The 26,731-nt window shown below is 38.7% G+C and overlaps 2 protein-coding genes across 9 annotated transcripts in view; both read right to left on the reverse strand.

Moving 5' to 3' along the window:
• Positions 1 to 816: 816 nt before the first annotated feature.
• Positions 817 to 22,795, reverse strand: mapre2 (microtubule-associated protein, RP/EB family, member 2). 2 transcript variants are annotated; one of them, XM_057857762.1, is made up of 7 exons: positions 22,687 to 22,795; positions 12,433 to 12,560; positions 11,446 to 11,591; positions 11,152 to 11,368; positions 7,729 to 7,871; positions 3,548 to 3,706; positions 817 to 2,052 (listed from the first exon to the last, which is right to left on the reverse strand). In XM_057857762.1, the coding sequence occupies exons 2-7, from the start codon at positions 12,551 to 12,553 to the stop codon at positions 1,948 to 1,950; spliced, it is 891 nt and encodes a 296-aa protein (XP_057713745.1). In that variant the 5' UTR covers positions 12,554 to 12,560; positions 22,687 to 22,795; the 3' UTR covers positions 817 to 1,947. The 2 variants fall into 2 exon arrangements, with proteins under 2 accessions (XP_057713745.1, XP_057713743.1); XM_057857760.1 differs by lacking the exon at positions 22,687 to 22,795 and adding an exon at positions 14,792 to 15,079.
• Positions 22,796 to 23,334: 539 nt separating this feature from the next.
• The window catches only part of dtna (dystrobrevin, alpha), a 55,831-nt gene continuing 52,434 nt past the window's right edge, over positions 23,335 to 26,731 (reverse strand). For 4 of the 7 annotated variants that reach the window (XM_057857754.1, XM_057857755.1, XM_057857756.1 and 1 more), the window contains 3 exons: positions 26,427 to 26,653; positions 25,217 to 25,255; positions 23,337 to 25,020 (listed from right to left, as the gene is read on the reverse strand). In XM_057857754.1, the coding sequence (XP_057713737.1) occupies positions 25,238 to 25,255; positions 26,427 to 26,653 (245 nt within the window). In that variant the 3' untranslated portion in view covers positions 23,337 to 25,020; positions 25,217 to 25,237. Of the gene's footprint in view, positions 25,021 to 25,216; positions 25,256 to 26,426; positions 26,654 to 26,731 lie in introns of all 7 variants that reach the window. The other 3 variants (XM_057857752.1, XM_057857753.1, XM_057857759.1) reach the window with 2 other exon arrangements.

Below are 26,731 nucleotides of genomic sequence, written 5' to 3' on the forward strand. Positions count from 1 at the left end.
CTCTCATGGGCATTAATGACATGAATTGTGTCACTAACTCCATTTACATCCATTCAAAACATAATTTGCCAGATGACACATAATGACATCATAAGCATTCATGAATGCTCATGGCAGTGTCATAATTATGATGGTCTTGTGATACTTATTGCGCCACTGTCAAATAAAGTGTTACCAAATACATAACTAGCAATTAATGAAACAAACAGTAACTGAAGAAATAATTAGCACAGGAGTTTGATTGTCTGCAGCGCTGCAATGCATGTTAGGTGGCATGTTGGACAACAACTATGTTGACAGCAGGTGGCAGCAGAGGTTGACTGCCCCCCCAAGGGAGCAGTGATGGCCAAATGAAGCTTCTTGAAGCTTTGCAGCCAATTGGTTCAAAGCTTCATAGTGGTTCATTCCACCTTATGATGCGATATAGTGTTACCGGTCAATAAATTTTGGTGTAAATATCCCATAATACAGTGAGGACAGCTGTGGTTTATAGTCCAGTGTGGCTCATCTATGAACAAATGCAGTTTTCGTGTCAAATTTGGTGGGTCGCGGCTTATAGTCAGGTGCATCTTATAGTCCGAAATGTACGGTATCTAATTCCGAAGGGTTCGGCGAATCCACATGTTGAAGCATGTGGTCTTCGGCACCTTTAGCAAGGTTAAGAACCACTGTTCTAGGCAATGTGTAATGGAAAGTACATTTTTATCAGTTTGATACACGTCTGAATAAAGTTTCTCCAATTAACTTTCTTATTCATAAAGATTTCCTTTGATGTGAAGCCATTGATGTCAAATATTTCTCATTAATTTGACTCCATGGACTCAAACATTTTATTACAGCAAATCCATCCGAATCTCAACAAGTTTCAAATAGCAGGTTAAACATACAAAAGCTCACTTAACATACTTGCTTTTCTTATTAAATACATAAAAAGGTCAAGTTATTCACAAATGAAATGCAAACATGCAAAAAAGATTTTTTTTCTCTCCAGGGAATGCATCAAAAGTAGGACATGGAAGAAAAAAAATACATTTACCATTCATTATTTATAGACAGCAAAAAATGTTTTACATTCCTTTTCATTTACACAATAATATATGACTAAAGCGTTATAGTGGACTGCTTTACTGTCTATTAGTAATAATGCAATACTAAGGAGAGTATACAATGTACTTACTGGAATATATAGCGTGACAAAACACTCAGTGGACTGACCGTTAACACCAGAAACTAACCGCTAAGAATTATCACAAAATGAGGTTTGAAAACTTAAAATGTTGCATTGTAAGACTATGCCAAAAAAGAATGTCTCTTCCTTCCTGACGTTTATGGCATTTTATCAATATAACCGTTGTTGTGGTGTGGCATGTCGTTGCTGCAAACACATACTAGTTTAGTCATACAGTGGTGTTGTATTTACAATTCATGTGTCTATTGGTGTCCGCCTTCACACGGACACAGAATTCAGAATCTACGTCTAAGGCTCCAGAAAAAGAATAAATATGGCGAGGGTCTCTGGACAGATTGTCCAATACACTCAAAATGTCAGTGCAACAACATGTGCTGGAAGGAAGGTTAAATAAGAGCTACTACGAGCCCTTTCTGGGCTTTTTGCTTATTGCAATCTTGTGGATCATTAATATAGACATCAAAACAATCTTTAAAAAATAAAAAATTGGAACGCTAACAGCAACAATTTCAGCCTTTCATCGAATAAAACATTTGATAGTCCTTGTGATGATCTGATTTCCACTTTGTGACCACAGCAAAAAGTCAGAAAACATTGTACAGTGAAGGGAGGGACAGATTAAAAAATAAGTGTGTAAAAGAAAAATGGTGACGGTGCCTCAACTCAGGAGGTGGCTTCAAATTGCTCAGTCTTTGAGAGAGAAAAAAACCATGAGAGGAAGCCTTCTCACATATTAAATAGAAGAATGAGTGTTTCAGTCAGTATTCATCCTGTTCCTCCTCTTGCTGCTCATCAGGCACCGCCTCATGGGATTCCTGATCAACATCAGGCCCGTCTCCTTCCGCCAGTTCGTCACCTCTCTCCTGAGAAAGAAAGAACTGATAATTACAGCCATATTCTCCCAACTATTTAGGCTTTGCAGGTGTTTTGAACTCCCAATTCTAATGTAGGCGTGTTGCGTAGTACAGAACATATATTTTATTGTGTTTCTTTTGACAATATCCTAGTACATCTTGACTAATTTGTTGCTTTATAGACCTCCTTAAAAATAAAAGTAAATAAATACATGTTAAAAGCCCACTCTTTTTCACCTGATTTCGAAAAATGACGTGATTGAGCCCGATTTCCTATCACATGTCCGTCCTGAATTCTGAGAAACTGGTCCAATAGGGGACATCCCTATTTAAAATGCTTTTTTTAAAATAACAAATTCTGATTAAACAGTCTGTTAGGGGGCATCCCTATTTAAAATGCTTTAATTTTTTAATAATGTAAATATGTAATGTTAATAATATAAATAGCAACATGTGTAAATAAAAGCGGTTGCAAGGACAATATTAACCAAGGCGTCTGTGCAGAAACTCCCCCAGGACGTCAGTTCCATGCGTAGAACTTAGCTCATGCTACTAAAAAAAAAATAATTGATGAAAAAAAAAGTTGTCCAATAATTACTTTTTAACCGATACCCAAGATTTTACCCGAAAAACTAAATAAATAAATCCCCCAAAAACCCTATACCAAACAGATTTACAGTATAGAGATAATATGCGGTCGTGCACTGAACATGCTATTGCTAACAGTATCGTGATACCCCACTGGATGCTTTAATAATGATAAATGTAACAACTTCAAGGCCTTCCAAATAAAATAAACATTTGGTGAAAAACAAGAGAACAAATTCAACTAAAGTTCCAGTAAATAAATGTCCCACATAAATGATGTAAATTGAAATGAACCACAATGTCCATAATTAAATAAATAAAGAATCATTCACAATTAAATCCCGTTTACAGCAGGTACCCCTAGGAGCCACGAGGGGGGCGACAAAATGATTAAAAATACAGGTAGGAATCACAGGACATGCCAAAGCAATGACAATTCCCAAGATGCATTTTGCTGGGCTTTTGCACAAATTTTTGTATTTTATTACTTTTATTTTCTTAGTGACCTTCTGGTAACACAGTAGTTTATGTAAAGAGTTTATTATTAATCATCCACCAATCTCAAGCATCTTAGTTTGGAGCCTTCTGAATGTCATTTAACATAACTGCTGTGCTAAGCTGTGACCAGCCCTTGTACAAAGGCAGATGGCTTCTACATTCGCTTTGAAGACAATATGCATCGTCGCCCATAAACAATAGTGAAAATCCAGTGTTGACATTATGCGACATTTTGAAGTGCTTCAATCGGCTATTATTATCGACTACCTGATAATATCAGCGAACTCTATATTTAAAAAAGTGTTAATGGAAAAGTATCACCATTTCTTTAAATAAAAAAAGTTAATTGTTTTTTAAATTTTATTTTATATTTTAATGAGTCACCCTGCGAAAAGCACTGATTTGGGGCTTTACTGACCTGATCATCTATAGCGTAAAGAACTTGCATAAGCTGCTCAACGAAGCGAGGATCACTTTGACCCTGCTCTTGACATAGGAGCTCCACCTCCCGCAGTTTACTGAAGTAAAAGTCCCGTTCCTTCTCCACACCTTCCAGGGCCACCTTTAACATGTTCACCTACCAACAACAACAACAATCACAAATTGATTAGTTTACAGATCTTCGAGGAGTCAACATGCATTTTTTTTCCCATTATCATAAAATATGTAATAACTGGAATGGCTTTTTGTACACTAACATACTGTAGTTCTTAAAGTAGAAGTAACTCATTTGCGAGGTTCATGCCTCCAGATGTTACAGGAACAAAGTGGTTGTGTAATTTCACACTTCATGGTCAGGCAGCCACTCTCAACTATTTTTTCACAAGCAATTAAATGAGTCCATTTTCAAGAATACATTCATTTGAAATTACAAAAGTTGAACTTTTTGTTGGAAAAGCAGTCACATGTGCCAACATCTTCACTGCCACCTCGAACTGATTCTGGGAAGTATTCTGATACGACATTGCACAGCACATGTTTTGGAGGTCAGGAGCCGTCCTCAAAGGCCCAATGGTTTACAGTTACTCTAAGCCTTTTTAAATGCATTTATTGATTGAACATTACATAACATTACCCTGTTGCATATCATACAGTGGGGCAAATAAGTATTTAGTCAACCACTAATTGTGCAAGTTCTCCCACTTGAAAATAATAGAGAGGCCTGTAATTGTCAACATGGGTAAACCTCAACCATGAGAGACAGAATGTGGGGGGGGGGGACAGAGAATCACATTGTTTGATTTTTAAATAATTTATTTGCAAATCATGGTGGAAAATGAGTATTTGGTCAATACCAAAAGTTTATCTCAATACTTTGCAGTGTTTCCCCTAGGATTTTTTGAAGCTGTGGTGGTGGGCTGCATCGGAGTCGGACAGCCTCACCATGTCGTGCCACAGCGAATTTTTTTTTCTTCATTTTTTTCCCCCAAGAAGAACCATAACAAAGATATATTTGAAATATTTCATTAGCCAGGCTAATGTTGTACCTCTCAGCTACAGTACATGTATGTAAAATGCGTAGCTGATTACAGCTACGTTACCCGATGTACTAATGCGACTTTTTTTCTCGTGGGAATAGTACGACTTACATCTCGTAGTGACTCAGGGTTGGCAACCCAAACTGATGAAAGAGCCATATTTGACCCCAAAAAAACCAAAAAAAAAACTGATACAGTATGTCTGGAGCCACAAAAAATTAAAAGCCTTGTACAAGCCTTATAATTATCGATACTAGCTATATTAGCCTACTATAGAAATGACTAAGTTGGCTAGAAATACGTAATTAGCCTTCATGATTAAATGTTTATTTTCCCCGCAGTGGATCCTATAGAGAATGACGCACCACGTGACTACTCTGTTGTACTATGCCACCACAAGTTTAACTTCATTACAATATTAATGAATTGAAAGAATGTTTGTGTCATGTTTGTCCTCCTAGAAATCCTATTAAAACAAAAAAATATATTTCCCTCCCCCATCTTTTTCCATAAAAAAAAAAAAAAAAAAAAAAAAAAAAAGCTCCGAAGCATCGCTAAAGAGCCGCATGCGGCCCGAGAGCCGCGGGTTGCAGACCACCGTCGTAGTCCTCCTTTTTCCTTTTATTTGACCCTCATAAGTACTACATTACCACAACAATAACAGTCCTTCTGTCAACTGACCCATTTAGAGCACTGGGGGAATTCTAATAGCCGTGTAAAGAGTTTTACTTGATTCGGTGAGAAGGTGAATAGTTTTTTCCCCGTTGTTCGTAAACTAAATTTCCACACAAAGGCACGTCGAGGTACCATTAACTTAGCAAGGAGAGGTATGAGAGTCATTTTTCGAGTGTCCCAGAGCTCGCGAAATTTGGGTGGGGGGGGGCGCATTTATCAAAGTTTCGTCAGCCGTAATTGTCTGAAGTTGGCGCGCCGGTGTTGTGCCGAAAAATAGCCACTCCACGTGAAATGTCTCCCCTGACGGGAGCGCCCACACGTCACTCGTACAAACAGCCTTTTCTTACCAATCGATGGAACCAGAAACGACGTTCTTGTACCGTGAATATGTATCATTTTACTCTGCTTGAACTGATAAATCGTTTACTGTGACCAACGCTCTGAAAATAGAGCAAGGCTTTATTTTGGGCCCCGCCTCTCCGCAGTCTCTCAGCGCAAGTTAGTCAAAGTTTGCTTTCCGTCCAAGACGGCCGTCCACCGCTCACTTTCGCCGAAAAGTCCGATCCAAATTATTGTAATGCCCCGGATATGGGCAAGAAGGAGAGAAGTCTGTATTTGCTTACCCACTTTATTGTGGTAACAATAATAAAGAAAAACAATAACAAAATAACAGCGGGCTGCTACGACATGCGACCGCTATCTCTCGCTATCTCGCTCGTTCTCCCATTCTTCCTACTCGTTCCCCTTGCGTCTCTTAAGGGGGGGCCTGCATAGTTACGAACATTAGGCTACAATACACAATGAATAGGTGTCCGCTGTACTCCTCCCACTCGGCTGCCGCTAGTTTGAAGCGGCCTTAAAAATTTTTTTTTATTTAAATAAATAAATAAAATACATCTCATTTGCCAGGCGTGGCGGCTTTCATTTTAGTGTGGCGGTGCGCCACAATCTGTTGAATATAGGGGAATCCCTGTAAAGTTATGTACCCTTTGTTGGCAATAACGGAGGCCAAACGTTTTCTGTAACTCTTCACAAGCTTTCAACACACTGTTGCTGGTATTTTGGCCCATTCCTTCATGCAGATCTCCTCTAGAGCAGTTATGTTTTGGTGCTGTCGTTGGGCAACACGGACTTTCAACTCCCTCCACAGATTTTCTATGGGGTTGAGATCTGGAGACTGGCTAGGCCACTCCAGGACCTTGAAATGCTTCTTACGAAGCCAATTCTTTGTTGCCCTGGCTGTGTGTTTGGGATCATTGTCACGCTGAAAGACCCAGCCACATCTCATCTTCAATGCCCTTGCTGATGGAAGGAGATTTTCACTCAAAATCTCTTGATACATGGCCCCATTCATTATTTCCTTTACACAGATCTGTCGTCCTGGTCCCTCTGCAGAAAAACAGCCCCAAAGCATGATGTTTCCACTCCCATGCTTCACAGTTCAAATTTTTGTGTAGATTTGGCCATATGTTTAAGGTCATTGTCTTGCTGAAAGACCAAGTGACGACCCATCTTCAGCTTTCGGGCAGAGGGCAACAGATTTTGATTTAAAATGTCCTGGTATTTCAAACCATTCATGATGCCATGCACCCTAACAAGGTTCCCAGGGCCTTTGGAAGCAAAACAGTTTGGTAACTGTTTGGGAAGCATGCACGGAGAAAACCTTTCCTCACTTACAATCATAAACGCAAACGTCTGGAGTTCGCCAAGCGGTATTGGGGCTTCAACTGGGACCATGTGCGTTGGTCAAATGAGACCAAGATTGAGCTTTTTGGCAACAAACAGTCTAAGTGGGTCTGGCGTGCCACGAAAGATGCGCATGCTGAAAAGCACCTGGGTCTTTCAGCAAGACAATGACCCTAAACATATGGCCAAATCTGCACAGAAATGGTTCACCAGACACAAAATCAAGCTCCTCCCATGGCCATCTCAGTCCCCAGACCTCAACCCAATTGAAAACCTGTGGGGTGAGCTGAAGAGGAGAGTACAGAGGAGAGGACCCAGGTCTCTGGATGATTTAGAGAGATTCTGCAAAGAGGAATGGCTGAAGATCCTTCTTTCTGTCTTTTCCCATGATTAGGTGCTGTTTTGTTGGCAAAGGGGGGTTGTACAAAGTATTAACACCAGGGGTGCTAATAATTGTGACACACATTATTTGATGTCAAATTATTATTTCTTTATGTGGGATTTTTTCCCCACTGAATAAATGCACTTGTATTGAAGGTTGGATTTTTCTCTTTTTTTCCATTAAGGTCCCATATTATTTAGAAAAAAAATATTAGACGCTAAAAAACACATAATTATTAATTATAATAAGTAATTATTATAAATCCAATAATTATGGAGGGCACTGTACGTACCCAAGGACAATTTGGGGACGCCACTAACGAACATCTGTGTATTGAGCTACACTATTTTTACTATTGGTACACTGGGTTAAGGTTACCTGGTCAGTAAGTTGTGTGACCTGCACCTCCAGCTCCTTCTCTCCTTTAGCAGGAGTTGATGCCATGGGGATTTTTTTGGCTGAGGAGGGTCTTGATGTTGGAGTTGCCGACTTTGGGGTTGTGGCGCTCGACCTCGATGCTCCTGTAAGGAGTGAAATTATAATGACGTAAGTGCGTGAAGAGTAATCATACATGCACAATAGTAGTGTCAAACAGATTCCACAAAGGGCCACAGTAGGTCCTGGTCTTTGTTCCAACAGATCCAGAACAGACAGTTCAACCAATGATGTTTCCGCTAAAATAAGCAGCACCTGACTGCAATCAACTGATTACGCTTGTAAAACACCAGATTGGTGAAAAGGTATTCATCTTGTTTGGTTGGAATGAAATCCAGCACCCACTGCGGCCCTTTGAGGACCTGTGATGTACAATGATACCTCCACATACGAAGTTAATTCGTAAAAAATAAAAATCGGAATAATAATATACTACAGTGATCCCTCGTTTTCGCAGTTAAAGGGGACCAGGATCTGCCGCGATAAGTGAAAAACACAAAGTAGCGCATCAGTAAAAAAACAAACTATATATACACACATGTATACATTTTTTTTTTAGTTCAATGTATAAATTCAGATTTAGCATTGGAAGGAAATACAAATCTATCAGCAGCTATTGATTATTTTAGTAGTCGAATAATCGATGAACTAGTTAGAATAATCGAGAAAGTCTGCTAGCTTAAATGCTATAAAACGCTAACTTTTTTTTTTTTTTTTTTTAAACAGTGCTCTTAGCAAATTGTTCGGACACATATTCCAACAGAAAATGGCGAAATATACCTGTAAACCATATTCCGAATGCATTAGAAAACATGAGCTCAAACAAAAACTTAGCTTATGTTGGTCTTAACATGGACCAGCTGGATTCAGTCATGTGAAATGAGGCAGACTAGAGGGCAGTGTAGCCACCCAATTCAATAAAACTCAATGCAAACACTTTCAAAATAAACCATTACAACCCCTCTTTAATTAACCGAATACTCGAGGCAGCAAAATTTAATTCGAATATTTTTTTTCTAATCGAATACTCAAGTTAATCGATTAATCGTTGCAGCACTAGTACCACTGTATTAGTAATTCTTGTCTGCAACATGGTTTCTAACTGCCTCACACCCCATCTATCCATCAATTTTCTATAACACTTGTCCAAATAAGGAAAATGGTAGACTTTGGTAAGTAGATGTACATCTGGGATTGGTGTTAAGTCAATCACAAGGCACATAACCAGTGACATCTATCACAATGTAGAGTCTTAAGTAATTTCAGATAAAGTTTGGCAAGAGAAGCATAGACTCTGGACTGGTAGCCAGTCAATCAAAGGGCTGCGATTCAATACTAAAAAATGAGCCACAGTGATCTATTTTCCAAAACTTGTTTTAGTACAATAAAAAAAAAAAAAATCAGCTTTTCAATGACATACCAACCATTTTGCTACTTTTCATCATCGAGAAATTGCGACTTTAAATTGGGTTGTCCAGGGGTTCCAATAATGGGAGAAAACCAACTCTGAAAATGGTACTTCACTTTTTATATGAACCCTACCACTTCCTTTGCAATCTACATGTTAATGAGGCTAGAAAACCCACAAATTTCTCAGAGAAACTTGGAACATACTGAGAAACAAGTACATTGGAGTCATGGAATAATCACATGAAGGGATTGCATTTAACCCTCATCAACAATCAAAGGGGATTGATTGAGCAATGTCCAAATATGAACCATTATTATCATTCTGATCGATTTTATCATTACCAGTGTAATTTTCAATTTCACCAGAGCCATCATCATTTTTTGGTTCCTTTCAGTCGCTGTTTTTACATCCATTATTGTCACAGACGTTTTGGACACCAGTTCAGTCCACTGGTGAGCATTTGCAGCATCTTTCAAGTTGCAAGTCAGCAGTTGATTCGACTTATCAATTTGTCTACTTCCGAAAAACTATTAAATCTTTATAATCTGTTTATATTTTGAGAATTTGTACTCGAGTCTGTGTTTAAGCAAGAGTCCCAGGCATCCCATAATGCACTGCGTGCAGTGAATAGTCCAATCAAAAGGCCAGTAAACAATAGACTAAAGTCAATGCTTAAATGGGTATATTCTGAAAAATTCTTACACATTTCCTGTCGAATTTTAGCTCAAAGCAACGTAGAAATATCAAAATGGGTAAATACTAGAGGTGGGAATCTTTGGGCACCTAACGATTCGATTATGATTACGATTCAGAGCAAACGATTAGATTATAAATCGATTATCGATGACACCCACAAACCCGCCAAACTATTAGCTGCTTTCATTGTTTCGTACATTAGTTACAAAAATTGTACAAAAAGCCTCTATTTCAGTATCAAGTTAACGGTTCAAAACAGTAAATAAAATACTCAAGTCCCCATTCTGTATCAGCAGCTTTAAACTACATTCAATTAATTTAGTGTTGTGAATCAATAGTTAAAGTTGTTAAAATTGCTCCCGTTATTCCATAATTTCCCTTCTGTCTACTTCTTACTTGCTAGATTCAAGTCAAAAGTTTGCCGATTTAGGAGTATTTTAGATAAAAAGTTAATTAGGTTCGCTACAACCGAGCCTTCTAGAAAAGTCTCCTGCTTTAAGATGGCGGCTGTTTACTAACTCTGGCAAGTGTTGTCATTTCGCATTTAGTTTTCAATACATGTGCTGCTAACGCCATTGAGTCTGTCATTTTGCATCCAGTTCTATATACATTTGATATCTATTACCTACCGTAGCATGATGTGGACATAGTTTGTAGCGGCTGTCGCCACCAGTCAGGTATTATTGTTTTTTTATCTCGCGGCATGAGTTGAGCCAGAGCCGTGAGTTGAGCATTGTCATTACCCGGGTAATGACAAGCATGATGTTTACTCTCGGGACGCAATGCGGCCAGTTCTTCATTGCGTCCCGAAGACCACACTGTGTCTTAGTTCCGCTTTACTTGACATATTCAATATTCGGAATTTGGATGTTTGTGAATCGGAAATTTCGCACACCTCTAGTAGATACCCTTAAATTAGGGATTCCTAGTAGTGGATATTTACGAAAAAAAAAAAAAAAAAAACACAAAATTTTTATTTCATGACAATGGAACTTTAAAATCGGCAAAACTTTATGCAATATTGAATAAAGACAAGTCAATTTTGAAGAAAAAAATTACATATTAAAGATTTTATATTTTTGAAATCTCAGAATCTCTTGCACAACTCCCGACTCATTTTGAAATAGCAGGCCACAGATAAAGGAGCACTGACATGGTCAAATTCATCCACGCAGTTCCAAAAATGTATTTTTACTTCTTTTCACAGGGAGGGGTTTGGAAATAACGGATTGAGAAATCCCATATGGAGTGTTGTTTACCTGCAGTTGGAGAGCTGGCGGCATGGTGGGACTTTTTAGGCAGGTTGAAGATCTGCTCTCCAGGGTCTGGTGGGGGGATGGCATCCTGACCCTGTCTAGCATCCACAGGGTCGTACTCTTTGCCATCGTAGTTGGCGTCATAGAACTTTTTGAACCACTGGATAAAGTCAAGATTGTCCTGAAATCGGCCTTTGACCAGTTTCTCCACTGGAATAATCTGAATGAAGAGTTGGAAGGGAGGTTTTGTAGTAACAGCCGTAAAGAATCCTTATCCGAGTGAATAATCAAACCCACCTTGTCCACTTTCATTCTTTTGAAAGATGCTTGTAACAACTTGAAGTTGTGAATGTACTCGTGTTCCAGCTTGGCTTGAAATTTAACCTTCTTCAGACTGATGCAGCCCGGAAAAAGAAGATCCATGAACTGGCAATAGGCTGCTCCTAAAAATGATAATGAAAATACATAAATAAGATTGAGTCATATAGGAGGCAGATCATGGAACGTTTGCTTTTTCATGGCTCGTATCAGAATAGTTGTACCTCTGTAGTGCATGCAATGAGTGAAATTAAACTATCAAAGAAATTTGGGATTTATTTCTTGAAAATGTCTCAAAAATGGTGCCCTTCTGTACATAATAATAGGGTTAATTTACATGATAACCCACACCCAGTTTTGTTTTTTTGAATAATCTATTAATTTTAATGAGACAAGAAACTGGATGTACGTTTTCTCTGACTCGTAATTTTTGGGCTATTTTGAAATGCATCACAAATCTGGGACATGTTGTATCAGGGGAAAAAAGCACATGACCAACCTTAAAAGGAATTATTGCAGTAGCGTGCTACTGAAAAGCACACAATGCCATGAAAGACCTCAAAACTGATTAACAATGAAGTAACCTTGAGGGCAACTAACAATCATAAACAAGCAACTTCTAGGGAACATAAAGATTCATCAAGATTTAAGAATTAGTTGACATCTTAAATGGTAGTTGCTAGGAATTGGATTACTACTTGGTCACAGCAGGGGACGACCGCCCGCCACCTGTTATTATTCATTACTCATTGGAATTATTCAAGGGGCAATTCAAATCAAACTAACGTGTTTACAATGTGTAGTAGTCCACAACATGTAGAACCAGATCTAATACATTTACATGGAAGGAGCGATTCAGTCTTTTTTTTTTCTTTTTTTTTTTTAAATAAACACTTGTGGAGAGGTGAGCATTTTCAGACAGTGGTCATTTTTAAAAGATGCATGAAGATGGCAACGCTTCCTTACCTGAGGAGAGCTGCTCCACTTTGGTGTAATTCAGGGAGAGGATGTCATTAACCCAGGCCGTGATGTCATGCCTGCTCATAGTCTCCTGGGTAATTGAGGTAGAATACACATTGACCGCCATCCCCCAGCTAAAATACACAAAATAACAACATTTCAGAAACCCTGTTTTAGTGTGCGATGCAAAATAAACGTTACTGGTGCCACAGTGTTATGACAACCCAAGCACAGGAAATGGAAGCTACTCACAACCTAGGAAATGTTCGGAATTTTCAGTAGAGTACAGGAAATGCAATTTAATCCATACATTTCACAAGGCAGAAGAGACAAAATTTAGTGTGACGTTGCTGCTGAGTCATGTTTACATCTCAACTGTTCTGTCCACTTAGGCTGCAGCTCACAACATTCAGAATCAGTTTGACAGGAGATAACCAGACTCCCATCTAAAATGACTTGCAGCAGTACAACACAATTGTGTCTTGTAGTAATGTGGCCCAGGAGAAGGCCCTCAGTTTATGACAGTCCCAAAAAGGACATTTTGAAGTTATAAATGGCATGCAATGAATTACCTTGTGTAGCGCATAAGAATACATGGTCACAGGGGACAACACGTTTCTCAATTATAGCTGTAGTTAGTTTGTTTGTATTTTTTCTAATTTGTGTGGCAAGTATTTTTTATAAAAATATTTAATCTAAAAGGGACTATACAGAATTTGTCACATTTGTACTTGCGACTGCCACTTACAGCCTAAAGCGTAACTGCAGATTGTGCATGGTGCGCATGCTTGTATGAGCACAAAGATAGAACAACAAACATTTGGCCCATCAAAACAGCAACAGAAACATAAAACAGTTTGTAGCAAGTCTTACGTGGGTTTGGGTTTTAAAAAAAAAGTGTTTTGCCAAGTGACGACTCTTTGAAATAGCGCTGCTGCCATGGGGATGTTTGCCCAGAATGTACGAAAAAGGGCTTTTTGGGGAACTGTCAGTTAAAATGTCAGGGCTCTGTGTACTCATCAGGTGGAGCATGCATGGATAATGTATTTAAATAACTAAAAATCCTGTATAGTCCCTGTAATTCTAGCTCTTACTTTATTAGCAAATATCTTTGGTCAAAAGTTTTGAGACTTTTTCTCATTTAAGTGAATTGTGAAGTCTCAAAACCTATGACTGCAGGTATAGGTTTTGTGCAGTGGAATCTCAATTGTTGTCATCACATTTCCTATTTGTTAAAGCTGTAATTACTTTTATATGCATTTAAGGATGGTTCAAATAGCCTCTGAAACATATCATTTTAACATCTACCTAGGCTTGTATGTGTTCAAAGTGCAATCAGAGCGTTAAAAAAAACAGCATCAGTTGTGCTATGATTTAAGTACAATTGCTACGCTTCGATAAGTACACTGGCGAATATGCAGAAGAACAATGCAAACAGAGGACCACTTTGCAGTGTTCTTCTGCATGTTTACCAATTTTCAGACTTTATAACCTATCAATTACCTGAAAAACTAAGCTTTTCTGCCATTTTGGTGCCAAGGAACCTTCGTGGTGCCTACACACGAGTGACCTGACTTAAACCTGACAATTTTTTTACATGAGTTAACTGGCTACTAAGGAGCAGAGGGCGCACAATGTGGTGCGTGAATGAATGACAATTATTTTCATTGATTTCAATGGGTAAATACGTTTTATAATACAGTAATTGTGTTTTAACTCACATGTGTGATCATGGAACTAATTTAGGTCAAGCCCTACATATGTATGTTGGAATTGCTGATCTTAATTTGGACAAAAAGCAGCAGTTTTCCATTACGTTGTGGTATTTATGGGCAAAATACACCTTTTTAGTAGGTCAATGACGTTTTCACTACTTGTTTCTAGTTTCCATTGACCCTCCAATATTATTGACCAACAATAAACTGTTAAATCACAGGCAATGAGGTTACACGGCACGCTTAAACACAGCAGGACAAGCCTGACAACAAAGCAGTAGGGGGCAAGCGGCGTTAGCAGGCTTTGTTAGCCGGCTCGAGATCACCGCGGCCCGGCCTGATGTCTTCCCGGTGAAAGCATGAGTCGGGGGACGTCAAACATAAGAACGACAACACAAAAACCACAATAGGCGCTTTTTTACGAGTGTGTGCTTAGCTTAGATCTAAAAGCGCACATGACGACGGCGCGTGATGAGAGAAAAAAGATGCAGTTTTACGAGGTAGCAAGATAATCGCGGTTGCTAGCCAACACAGCCAACATGACAGCAGCAAGAGCAGCAGGACGAGGCCACAACAACCTGGCCTACCCTTTAAAACAATACATGTTTTTTTTTTTTTTTTTTTGCATTTTTAAATTAGTTAAATTGTACCTGTAGGCGCGCTCCCCTCGCACTGTATTCTTCCTATACGGAATAATGTTGGAGCCATCCGGGCCGATGTCGTTGTTATTTTCTCCATTCGGGGAAAGGGCTTGGGTGGGACCGGGCATTTGAGTCTCGGAATCGTTGAACAGACGCTCTGTTCGCACACTCTCAGCCGGGAAAAAAGACACGCGAACACAGGGGTTGGGCCGAGACGGAAAAGACGCGGAGGAGGCGAGACTCCGGGTAAGGGATTCTCTTTTTTCCCCCCTTCGCTCTGCTTATTCTATGCCAATCTGCCAAAATGACGTAGCTGGCAGACTGGATCATGTGACGAACTCGCTTAGTGGGCAGCCTGGTTCACTCAGATCCAAAAGGCATTGAGCACTTGTAATCACTACTTACTCAGTGGTGCTGAGAGCATGAAAAGAACAATTAGCACGACCTAATCACTCCTTCTGACAACAGCAACAATGACCAATCATTCACAATTCACCAGCAACGCCCATTAAAGAGAACGCTGATTTAATTAGAAAACAATTGAAATGTATATTTATATCTCACACTGTAATCAGGCAGTACAGATGCGTGTTACAAACTTCGTAAGAGAAGTACTGATTTTACTCCTTGCTTGACGTACAATTTAAAAAAGAACAGACTTAAATGCATTGTGTGGATTCGATTAAAGCACCAAAGAGTGCAAGGATACACATTAAAAAATTACATACATAAACAATTATTTTTGTCGTTCTGTTAAAATTGTTTACAACATTTTTATGGCAGAAATGATGTCTTTCTGCTCAATGCATGTTTATTATTAGATTAAAACATGTTTATTCTTCTTTTCCTTTCGCCTTTTCCCTTCAGGGGTCGCCACAGCGAATCAGTTGTCTCCATCTAACCCTATCCTTTGCATCCTCTGCTCTCACACCAGCTACGTTCATGTCCTCTTTATCTACATCCACAAACCTCTTCTCTTGTCGTCCTCTAGACCTCCTGCCTGGCATATGGAAATTCAACATCCTTTTGCACATATACTCACCATCTCTCCTCTGGATATGCCCAAACCATCTCAATCTGACCTCCCTGATCTCCAAATCCCCAAACATGCGCTGTCCCCCTGATAAACTCCTTCCTGATCCTATTAGATTAAAACAACATTACCCTTATTACCATTCATGTTAACGGAAAGTTTAAAGCACGATCCAAATAATCAATAAAAATACATATTTTTAAATAGGATGTCTTGTATATTTTTTTTAAAGGCACATAAAAGCGTGCAGCATTTTCATATTGTTTGTAAACAATCGGTGTCAGCATACTATAAGGTGGGTGCACATAAGTGATGACCTCTGACCTGAAAGAAACAATGACTGGATTTGTTGCGTTTGCGCTGCTAGATATGTACTGTATATTGGAAGGTTTAATTTCTTTTGGCCATAGACTTCATAATGATATTGACAGGACAAGATTCCCCAGACACTACGCTACGCCTTAATATGGGGGCCGTTGTCCCACACTCCACTTCAGTCGGTCGAAGTCGGTCGCAGTTATTCTCAGACACGCGGCGATCCAGCGCCGGATTTAGGTTGAAAAAGTATGAAAGCTGTACCGCATACAAACAGGAAGGATTGTCCCAGGAGTGATTTGTTCGAGGATTCAAGGTAATTGTTATATTTTTCGAACTATGCGTGCATTTTGAAAAAAAATCAATGGGAGAAATTAACACCTACGGCATTGGCGTCATAATTCATAATATTAACGTAGAATTAATGCAAACTGCCCGTTTTTTTTTGCTTTTAACCAAGAATCGAGACTGTTTTACGTTCATACCTAGAAAGAATTCAGGGATTTAAGCATTTATTCACAAGAATGTTCAACGTTAAAAGCTCTTTGTGGTGATAAGGCGGCGTTACAGTGGCTTAAAATCTAGCAGCACATTCGACATATTTACGTAGAATAAATGCCGACTGTTTTTTTTCTCCTGCTTTTAACCAAGAATCGAGACTGTTTTACGTCCTTATCTATTAAAAATTCAGGGATTTAAGCATTTAGTCACAAGAATTTTCAATGTAAAAAGCTCTTTGTGTTTCCACTCTGTCAGTTTTGACAGAGCTAGGCCCCCTATTAATCTGCCCAGTGTCCCGTCAATATATTATGAATTCTACGTTTCGGCCCAAGACAAAACAATAACCGTAGGAATTTAAGACATTAAATCTTAGCAGGAAAAAAAAGTTTTTGTTTAAACTCGCCAGTGTAATTTTTCAACTGTAAATGTGACCACTGCAGTGACTGATTTATGTTTTTTGTCCATGTTTTTGTAGATTCCTCAGGAATAATGTTTGCAAGCTAAGCATATGCAGATTTATTGGAAAAACTGTGTAGAGGGGAGGGCTGCAAAAAGTTTAGTTAGCATTTATCACAATTATTTTAATGGCCTTTTTTTATTTAATAATGTCGATTTTCAGCACAACGACTGTCTCTTTCTATCAAATTCATTACACTACAATCAAATACCATGCTGAGAGCCAACGTAGGCTGACATAGACGCTGCCAGTAAGTGAAAAGCGGAGGGACTCCAGCAAGCCCATTTACTATAGTCCTAAGCACCAATTCATTTATTTGTCATTGTTGCACGAGACAACAGCGAGTTTTCCTTATGTAAGGAGTAGGGAAGATTATAATAGTGGTGTAAAGGGTTTTACTAGTTTCAGTGAGAAGGTGAATAGTTTTTTTTTTTTTTTTTTTTGTGAACTAGAGTTCCAGACAAACGAGCATCGATATATAATTTAGCCTAGCAAGGAGAAATGTGAAATGCATTTTTTAAGTGTCCCAGAGCTCGCAAATTTCATTAGAAAAAAAAACTTTTATCAAGCTTTCCTAAGCTGTGACTTGTGTGTATCCTTCCGCCGAAACGGTCTGCCAGCACTGATATTAGTATGCCTGCCCCTCTGCTATTGGATGCATTTTCTCTGCCTTATGTGTTTAATTGACAGAGACCAAGTAATTGTGCTGAAATAGAACAGTATGAAGTTAAGAGACCATTGTGGAAAAAGACTTTCTGAAATTAAAAATATACTTTGTGAAAAACCGCTTTTTATCATGTTAAAGCTCATTGTTCTTAAAAAAGACATTATGAATTAAAAAGGCATATGCGAAAAAGACATTAAAAAAAAAAAAAAAAAAAAAACTGTGATTTCTTAATCATACTTTTGTGCAATACCCCCTAGAGGTTCAACAGAAAATATATATACGTAGGGATGGGAATTGATAGGATTTTTACGATTCAGATTCCATTATCGATATTGCTTGACGATTCGATTCTTTATCGATTCTAATTTGGGGAAAAAGAACAAACGTTTTGATTGGCTTTGAGTTTGTTTAGTCGGAAGTCACAAGCTTACAAACTCACAACAAGGTCAAAAGAGGCCCAAAGCTTCAATATTAACTGTGGCAATAAGTGGCAAATGCACAAGAATGTGTAACATTTTACTGAAACATTTTTCACATAGAAATAAAAAATATTGGTATATATATTGGCATATAGGTCGTTGGTCTGCCGTTAGCAATATGTGTTAAACTTGCAGGGGTCCCCAAACTTTTTCCAGTGAGGGCCGCAGAACTTTTCCCTTCTCTGATGAGGGGCTGGTGTCAGTTTGTAACAGAAAAAGTGTGACGATTGCAGGAGTGCCTAAATGTAAAAAATATATTGTTTTTCAGAAAGCCACAATCAAATAAACCTTTCTGGATATTTCACGGAACAAAAGTAAATAAAATAAAATAATAGTATAATAATAATTAATAATGATAACACTATTAATCAAATAGATAATAACCAAATAACCCCCTCTGAGTTCTTCACAGAAAAAGGCCAGAAAATAAATAACACTATTGAGAAAAAAAAAAAAAAAAATCAAAATGCTCTCCGGTATTGTTCAGGGGACCAGACCAAATGTCGGGGCGGGCCGTAGTTTGGGGATCCCTGTTAAAGTGTATTATTTACCAGTATATTGAAATGCATGCCTTTTAGTTTTTATGGTGCTTTCACGCTCAAGCGGGGGGGCCCTTGCGCTTCCTCACGCGAAGAAGAATGCGCTCACGTGCAGAAGAGCGCGTTTACACGTGAAGAACAAATGCCGCATCCAAGCGAGTGAGCGAATTAGTGAGAGAGGGAAGCACTGCTACGACCCTACGTTCTTTGTTAATGCTCGTAAAATATCTACAGAGGCAACGCCTATATGTATCATCTTTTGTGTTGTTGTTGTTGTGCGTTTCCACTCGCGATCGGACTCTCAAATCCAGTTGTGTAGTGGTTTGAACGATGTGCTAATGCTAGCGAACGCATGCTAACTGTTTTGTTGTTACTGAATTAGCAGCTAATAATCGCTGATTTACGCTGATGCAAACCTGTTTGTTATTGGGGAAGAAATTGATTTGTTTCATTTCTATTTTTAGTTTCACTCTTCAAGTGATGGTTGAATAAAGAAAGCAAATTATACCAACGTCTTCTGTATCGTCATTTCGGAGTTTAGCTAGCTGTATAGCTGTCTCGGTGAGGACAGTGCAGTCTATTCCCTCCTGATGCAGTTATCTCCACCTTGCAATGATTTCAAGTCGTTTTGTTGTAATTTTTCCTCGTGAAGTGAAGACACACTTTCAAGCGTTTGAACCTACGTGCTTTAATTGTTATGTTTACGGCTGCAATGTTCGTGCTAAACCATCGTAACCTTTCATTTTCACCCTCTTTCCTGGTGAAGTGTAGCCAAACTTTGGAGCGGGTGGTTCTTGGCGCCATGCTAGTTTGATGCGTTTGGACTACAAGACAGTCACGATGCAATATGCGTCTTCAGGACTCGTTAAAGGGATCGTTAAGGCTTTTTCATTGTGATGTCGAGGCCTCGAAACACTAGGAACCGGTTCCGAATTGGAATCGGATTTCGATTCCCATCCCTATACGACATGCTATAATATGGCATGCTAGCCAAATTAAATTGTCGGCCTGAATGAGGTTAAGTTATGTTTCTTCAATTTTCTGAAATGACATGTTTATGGGTACCCATCAAGTGTATAAAAGAACTGGACAAACCCATTTGTTTGCCCATAGACCTCCCTTTGCTCCCGGTTTCCAAACGTTTCGGGTTCAAGTTTGAATAAATAACTGGAACGCAATGGCTCGTTTGCCACTTCTGATCGGCTCCAAGAAAGATGAGTTGACAGCAAGACTCTCATGGCTGCAGTAGGCAGCAAAGTCATAAATTTTGCCTTTTTTTTTTTTTTTTTTTTTTTTTTTTAAAGATTATGATTTAACAATTACAGGAAAAAAACATAAACCTTGTGTCGTGAGCCCATGGTGTTGCATAGAGTTCAATCTCAAAGTTTTAGCAGACTTTAAACAGATTTATTATGATGGCTAAATCAGCTGTTATATAATTAATCCCCATGAAGGATTGCTCCGTTTTAAAACAGCCTCCTGTGGCAAGCTCTGGTACTGCAGGGCTTTTATAAACACATCTGGGGTTTCATTTCCCCACAACAGAGATTGACCTTTGGTTGTCCGGTGAGAAAAATTGGCATGTGCCACTAGGAAGAACGGTAGACGTCATGGCGAAATATCCCAAGACACTACCCAAAGTTGCTCCAGTAAGTTGTGATATTTTAGCCATCTGAATGCAAACTAAACTGATCCCGCTTTGGTTTTGGGGGGCGCTGTACAACTAAAATGATCAAGCAGCAGTGAGTGACCAAAAACCCTCAAATGGACCAATCGGAAAACCATGCACCCAAATCACAAAAGTCAGTCACCTAGCCGTAGAGTTGTATAGCAATACTAAGTGGTTGTGACTTAAAACATCTTTTATCTAACTCTAGAATAGTACAAACCTGCTTGTTTAATGCTGTGCGTGGGGTACCTGTAATTCCGACACCAGGTACCCTGAAAGATTGGGGGGAGAATTTTTGTGTGTGTGCCTTTTTCAAAGTTTAAAAGAAGACTAGTCAAATGCACGCTATGGATAAGGCTTTATCGTCGACCACATTAACAGCAATGCCAAGATAGTCACACTTACGGTTGCTCAAAGGTACGTTAATGATGGACTTGTAAAAAAAATATTTGATAGCATGTAGTAAAAACTTAGACTTAACTACAGTGGAACCTCTACATATGAAGTTAATTCATTGCAGGAGCTTGTTTGAAAGTCGAAATGGTAGTATGTCGAGCCGGATTTTCCCATAAGAATACATTATAATTCCATTAATTCGTTCCACAGCCCAAAAACCTACTCTAAATCCTTAATAAATACTGCTGTTACTATTGCAAATAGCAATTACAAAGAGCAAAACAAATAAATTATGAATAAAAATCAGAATAACAATAATATAATAATAATAATAATAATAATAATACCTGTAATAATGTAACGAATCGGGTTCTAATGTGGCGGACTTTTTTTGCTGTACCTGAACGCACCATGGGGCTGACGTGACTGTAAGCAACAGATCGGTATTTGACTTTCTGCTTCGATCCTGGCATTAACAGCAGTGGACGCTAGGCGAGTCAATGGAATAAATGATTAGAAACCTGACGAAGCTGGCGATTTTAAAATATAATTTAAAATGTCAAGACCCCAGCACTGAAAGTCTGAAGTGAACACCACAAACTTTCTATAAAAAAGGCAGATGTACTTACGTTTGCTCACCAACGCACACGAAGGAAAGTTCTCCTCAAGCACACACTTAGTATTTGGCTGGGGTCAACTAGAACGCATCTCTCAAACTTGAGTATTCATTTACGTCGTATTCATGTTGCATGTGTATATTTATGAATTAATTGTTTATTTAACACCTCTGAATAATATTGAGAATCCAACTGAACGTAAAAGACTGTTTATTCATCACCACAAAAGCTTCGGGAGAAAATTTTGACCGAACACTTGACATAACGTTACTAAGTAGCAAACGTTATAGATTTTCGGCCTGTGGGATTTCTCATTTATAAGTTGCGAGGGGTAGCATTTCGCCTCGAACATAATAATGGTCTTGTCTCTAAAATTTTTTACCATGGACATGCCGCTCCACTGCATACTGCGACCCTCTCTGACTGCTTCTAGACGAAATTCATTTATTTAAACAAAAGAAATTGCCAGCCGTAGTAGTGCAAATCGGACATTTGAATCCCCGCCTTCATCCATAAATCGTTCGTTCATTCAATCACTGTCACAGACAGAATTTGACAGAGCCTTGGGTTAACAGTTTTACAAGGGGGCGGGGCTTTGCGATAGCTCCGTTGTACACGTCTACATCCACTTTAGTAACTCAGACGTAACCAAACCAAGTGCCAACAGGGGAGTACAAAACATATTAATCGGGCTGATTAGCCTGCTAATGACGATTCAACAAGTCAGTGAAGTGAAGCAACAAAACAAACAAGAGTTCAAGTTTAATCTCAAAATAGAACCGGGTATTCGTCATGCATAAATGGACACCCGTCTTATCAGTAGTCAGCAACCCCTCCGCTGCTCAAAAATAGATTGGCCCTTCTCCCTTTGGAGGGAAATGCGATAGTGGAGTTCCTGTAGTTTTCAAGCCAGATGTAGCCGTAGCAAGGAAGCTAGCTAACTTCACAATAAAGGAGCTAAAATCTCTAAAAAATAAAAAATACCGAATCTCCGAGGAACTCATCACACACTACGGTACGGTAGCGTTTAGTTGGCAAAAAACAGATTAAATGCTTATTTTATTTTATTTTTGGGCATCACTTGACGGACTGACAGCCCACATATGTCGAGACCGTGGCTAACACAGCTACGCACAGGGACATGTGCTCTAATACCTGTCTTTTTCAGCATTTTGTTTGTTTTCCAAGAGATGGAAAAGAAGAAAAACACAACGGCACAGACTGAACTCACCCGTGAACTCCTGAGTTGCGGGTTTACCAGGTGTAGTTGAGGAAAAAAGGCTGTTTTCCGGCTGAGTCACCCCACCCCTCTTAACGCCCATTCACCATCGCTGAGTGGAATAGCTTCACCAAATTGGACAGCCTTCCACTGAGGTCGCTCCCGATTGGTCGGTTAGATAACATCTGTCGTCAGACTGACCAATCGCGTACGAGTGCGTTTATCACTTGTAACAGACTAATTTTACAGTCTGAAAGGGGAAAAAGAACGCCTTCTTTAATTAACAGACCCCCCATCACTGTCCCCCCTCCCCGGCTTTTAAGCTTTGTAAGTTGAAATTCCTTGAAAGTAAGTCCTTTTACACATTAAATACATTTAAGTGCAGTTATTTATTTTTTTACGTAAACAAAATGCATATGCATGGCAGCATAGTACATAATCCGAAAAAAACACTCCTTTCATATTGGACACTAGGGAGCAGTCGCATGTCCTGTGACAGCTTGCACTGCTTTTACGACAGCTAATAAATGTGCACTGCTGAAGCAGAGCAACTCAAGTGTATCAGGCTTCAAATGAAATAGAAAGGACTTGCCAGGCAAGCGTTATTGTAAAGTGTCAACACTTTAATATTTATCACCATCATGCGACTAAAAAAAGGAAATTATAAAATGCAAAAATGTCGTGATGTGTCCAAACTATCAATGTTACGAAACATTTTTAATTATTTTACTTGATGAAAAAGAAATACTGAGCTGTGTCTTGCACGTATGTTTATTCAACGCTCTTAAGTGCAGTACCCGAAATTTACATTAACTCAACCACTCACAACGTACTGCTTATGTCAGATAACCTTTGGAGGCCCAGATTGGACAGTAGGCCAAATTTTACAGCATTTTAACTGTGGAGCACATGATACATTGACAAAAGATAGGGCAGCATGACATTTAGAAACCTGATAGTAAAACAGTGTGCAAAGTAAATTTGGTTAATATGTTCATTGATATAATTTACAGCATTTCCTTGATTAGTGGCCATTACAAATAGAAAAACTCTCCAATCTCAGTCCACAATGTTGCGTATTTTGTTTGGTAACTTGTTTCATGTAACAAATTGCAATCTAATGCTTCTGCTTTCTGTAGATGAGAAGTGGCCATGGTGAGCAGAACTAACTGTAATCATCACAAAAAAGTAATTACGTACATTGTTTAACTACATCTTAGCTTTTCCAGTGTTTCTTTTCCAGCGAAAAAGTTTTACTTTTTAATTCCACATTGTTGTTGGCTACTTGCTCCTAGGACAGCTTAATAGAACTTCATTGAAATGCCATCCAAGAAGCTAAGGCAGTGTGCATTATCATCACTAATGTAGCAAATAAAGTTTCGTAAACAACACAATACAATAAGGGTAAGAAAGAAATGCAAATACTGTGGAACCTGTTTTCGTATCCCCTAGCTTTTGCATGATTTGTTATTTTGAGAGCGTGTTCAATGAAAGTGTAAAAGGTGTTTTATTTTCATCTCAACTTCAGTAGTCATTTCTATAATTCCATTGTTTAACTGCAGTTACTTTTCATAAAATCTATTTTGTCTGTATTTTTGGTTAGCTAGGATGGATTTATTACATTGACATTATTTCCACAAATTATGATCAGGATTCTTTTCTCAACTGTTTTTAGAACTTGATCAGAAATCATCAACTAGCTGTCCAATGTAGTGACCTCAAACCCTGAATCACGAAAATCAAGGTTCCACAGTAGTGGTAAAATTTGACCAGATAGGCATTGTACATTTAAAAAACCCAACAACATCAAAAACGCAACATAAAACATAATTATCATAACAAGACAGACATATACACACAAAACAGTACCGTTCTACATCGGCTTGATGAGTCAAATACAGAGCAAAAATAATTATGTGGTTGATATGGCACCTGTGGTATAATAATAATAGAGCGCTTGGTTATTATTAATCTCTTGACTTATTCATTGGCTCACAGTTTCACCTTTTAAATGAGGTTGGTTAAAAATATATAGATTCTTTACACAAATGTATATTCTAAACCAGGGGTGCCCAAACCAGTCCTCAAGGGCCACTGTAGATCCTGGTTTTTGTTCCTAGCGATCAAGCACAGACCATTTACCAATGCCTGACTACAATCAACTGATTACTCTTGTAAGACACCAGATTGGTGCAAAAGTGTCGTCTTGTTTTGTTGGAAAGAAATCCTGCACCCACTGCGGCTCGATGTAGAATAGTTTGGGGACCCCTGTTCTAAGCGAGGAGATCCTGGCCAGTGTTGTCACGTCCAGTGTCGTCACTCATTGCTGCGCTTGATATTGCTCACCTGCAAACAAGACCACATTGATGTCACCCATAGCATGTAATAATATTCAACATTCTCATCTCAATCATACTGTATTTATACAAGTAGCAACAAATGGGAAGTTTGTAAAGAGTTAATTATGAAGAAACAGTTTAATTCCATGCTACTTAAAATGGTTTTTCTTTTAAGTTTAAAAAATTAAATTGTGCATATTCACCAGTTTCCTGGACCAGCATTTTCACTGTTGCAGTGTCACCTGTAGCATAAAGTCAACACCACACACAGCAGGTTTTAAGCCTATGTACTTGTATCATTTAATTAGATTTATGAAAGTACAGTAAAAGTAGTAAAATTATTCACAGTACAGTAGACGTTCATTGTTCTTAATCATAGACTTCATAATGATATTGAAGAGACATGGGGCGGATTAATAGGGGGCCTGCATTTTTGGCGTGGCCGTCAAAGCTGACAAAATGGAATCACAGACAAAAAGCTTTTTTCGTTGAAAATTCTTGTGAATAATTGCTTAAATCCCTGAATTCATTATAGATATGGATGCAAAACAGTATCGATTCTTTCTCAAAAGAGCAAAAAAACGGGCAGTTAGCATTTATTTTACGTAAATATGTTGAAGTACAATGCTAGTCTGTTAGTCAATGTGGCGGCAGCTTTAAAACAAAGAGCTTTTTACGTTGAAAATTCTTGTGGCTAAATGCTTAAATCCCTGAATTCTTTATCAATATGGAAGCAAAACAGTCTCGATTCTTAGTTTGAAAGAGCAAAAAAACGGGCAGTTAGAATTTATTTTACGTAAATATGTTGAAGTACAATGCTATTCTGTTAGTCAATGTGGCGGCAGCCTCACAACAAAGACCTTTTTACGTTGAAAATTATTGTGAATAAATGCTTAAATCCCGTAATTCTTTATAGATATGGATGTAAAACAGTCTAGATTCTTGGTTAGAAAAGCAAGAAACCGGGCAGTTAGCATTTATTTTATGTAAATATGTTGAAGAATGATGCTAGTCTGTTAGACAATGAGGCGGCAGCCTTAAAACAAATAGCTTTTTACGTTGAAAATTATTGTGAAAAAACAAAAAATAGAATAATTACCTTGAATCCTTGAACAAATCACTCATGAGACACTCCTTCCTGCTTGTATGCGGTACAGCTTTCGTACTTTGTTAACCTAAATCGGGCATTGGATCGCTGCATGAGTCGCTGCAACTGACTGCGAAAAATGGAAGCTGATTGTGGAATGGCCTCCTACTTGAAGGCGTGGCACAGTGAAGGTGCGACCTGACCTGTCAATATCATTATGAAGTCTATGTCTTAATGTACAGTTAACAGTAACTAAATACCCAACTGGCCACCGTATGGGGAAAAATGCACTATTTAACCTTTACATCTTGAGAAAAAGAGCTCACCATGCAGGTTTTGTCTGAATCCTGCCTGTGCTTCATGAGCTCCTCGAACTTGAGCTCATCCTCTAGTTGCCGCTCCAGGTCATTCCCATAACGTTCCTCCTCCTGTTCTGCCACAGCCGTTCTGGAATTCATGCTGAGGAAGGGATCTGAGGTTGTTGTTGTTACTGCAAACATGTCACCGCGGCCCAAATCGGAATCCACAGTGCTCTCAGTCTCGCTGCCGCCCTCTAAGAATGAACATAGCAGTGTAGTTGTGTAATTGTGAGAGGAATGAAAAACATACACAATATACATTATATACTTCC

This window comes from Corythoichthys intestinalis, chromosome 14, assembly GCF_030265065.1.
Source record: "Corythoichthys intestinalis isolate RoL2023-P3 chromosome 14, ASM3026506v1, whole genome shotgun sequence".
NCBI lineage: Eukaryota > Metazoa > Chordata > Actinopteri > Syngnathiformes > Syngnathidae > Corythoichthys > Corythoichthys intestinalis.

Bases quoted from the DNA above. Each gene is read 5' to 3' on its own strand.
- mapre2 (XM_057857760.1), bottom strand. From the start codon at position 14,910: ATGCCCGGTCCCACCCAAGCCCTTTCCCCGAATGGAGAAAATAACAAC. The intron at 12,561-14,791 runs GTACAATTTAAC...TGTGTATTTTAG, and splicing joins CGAGGGGAGCGCGCCTACAG to CTGGGGGATGGCGGTCAATG. The intron at 11,369-11,445 runs GTGGGTTTGATT...CTCTTCATTCAG, and splicing joins AAAGAATGAAAGTGGACAAG to ATTATTCCAGTGGAGAAACT.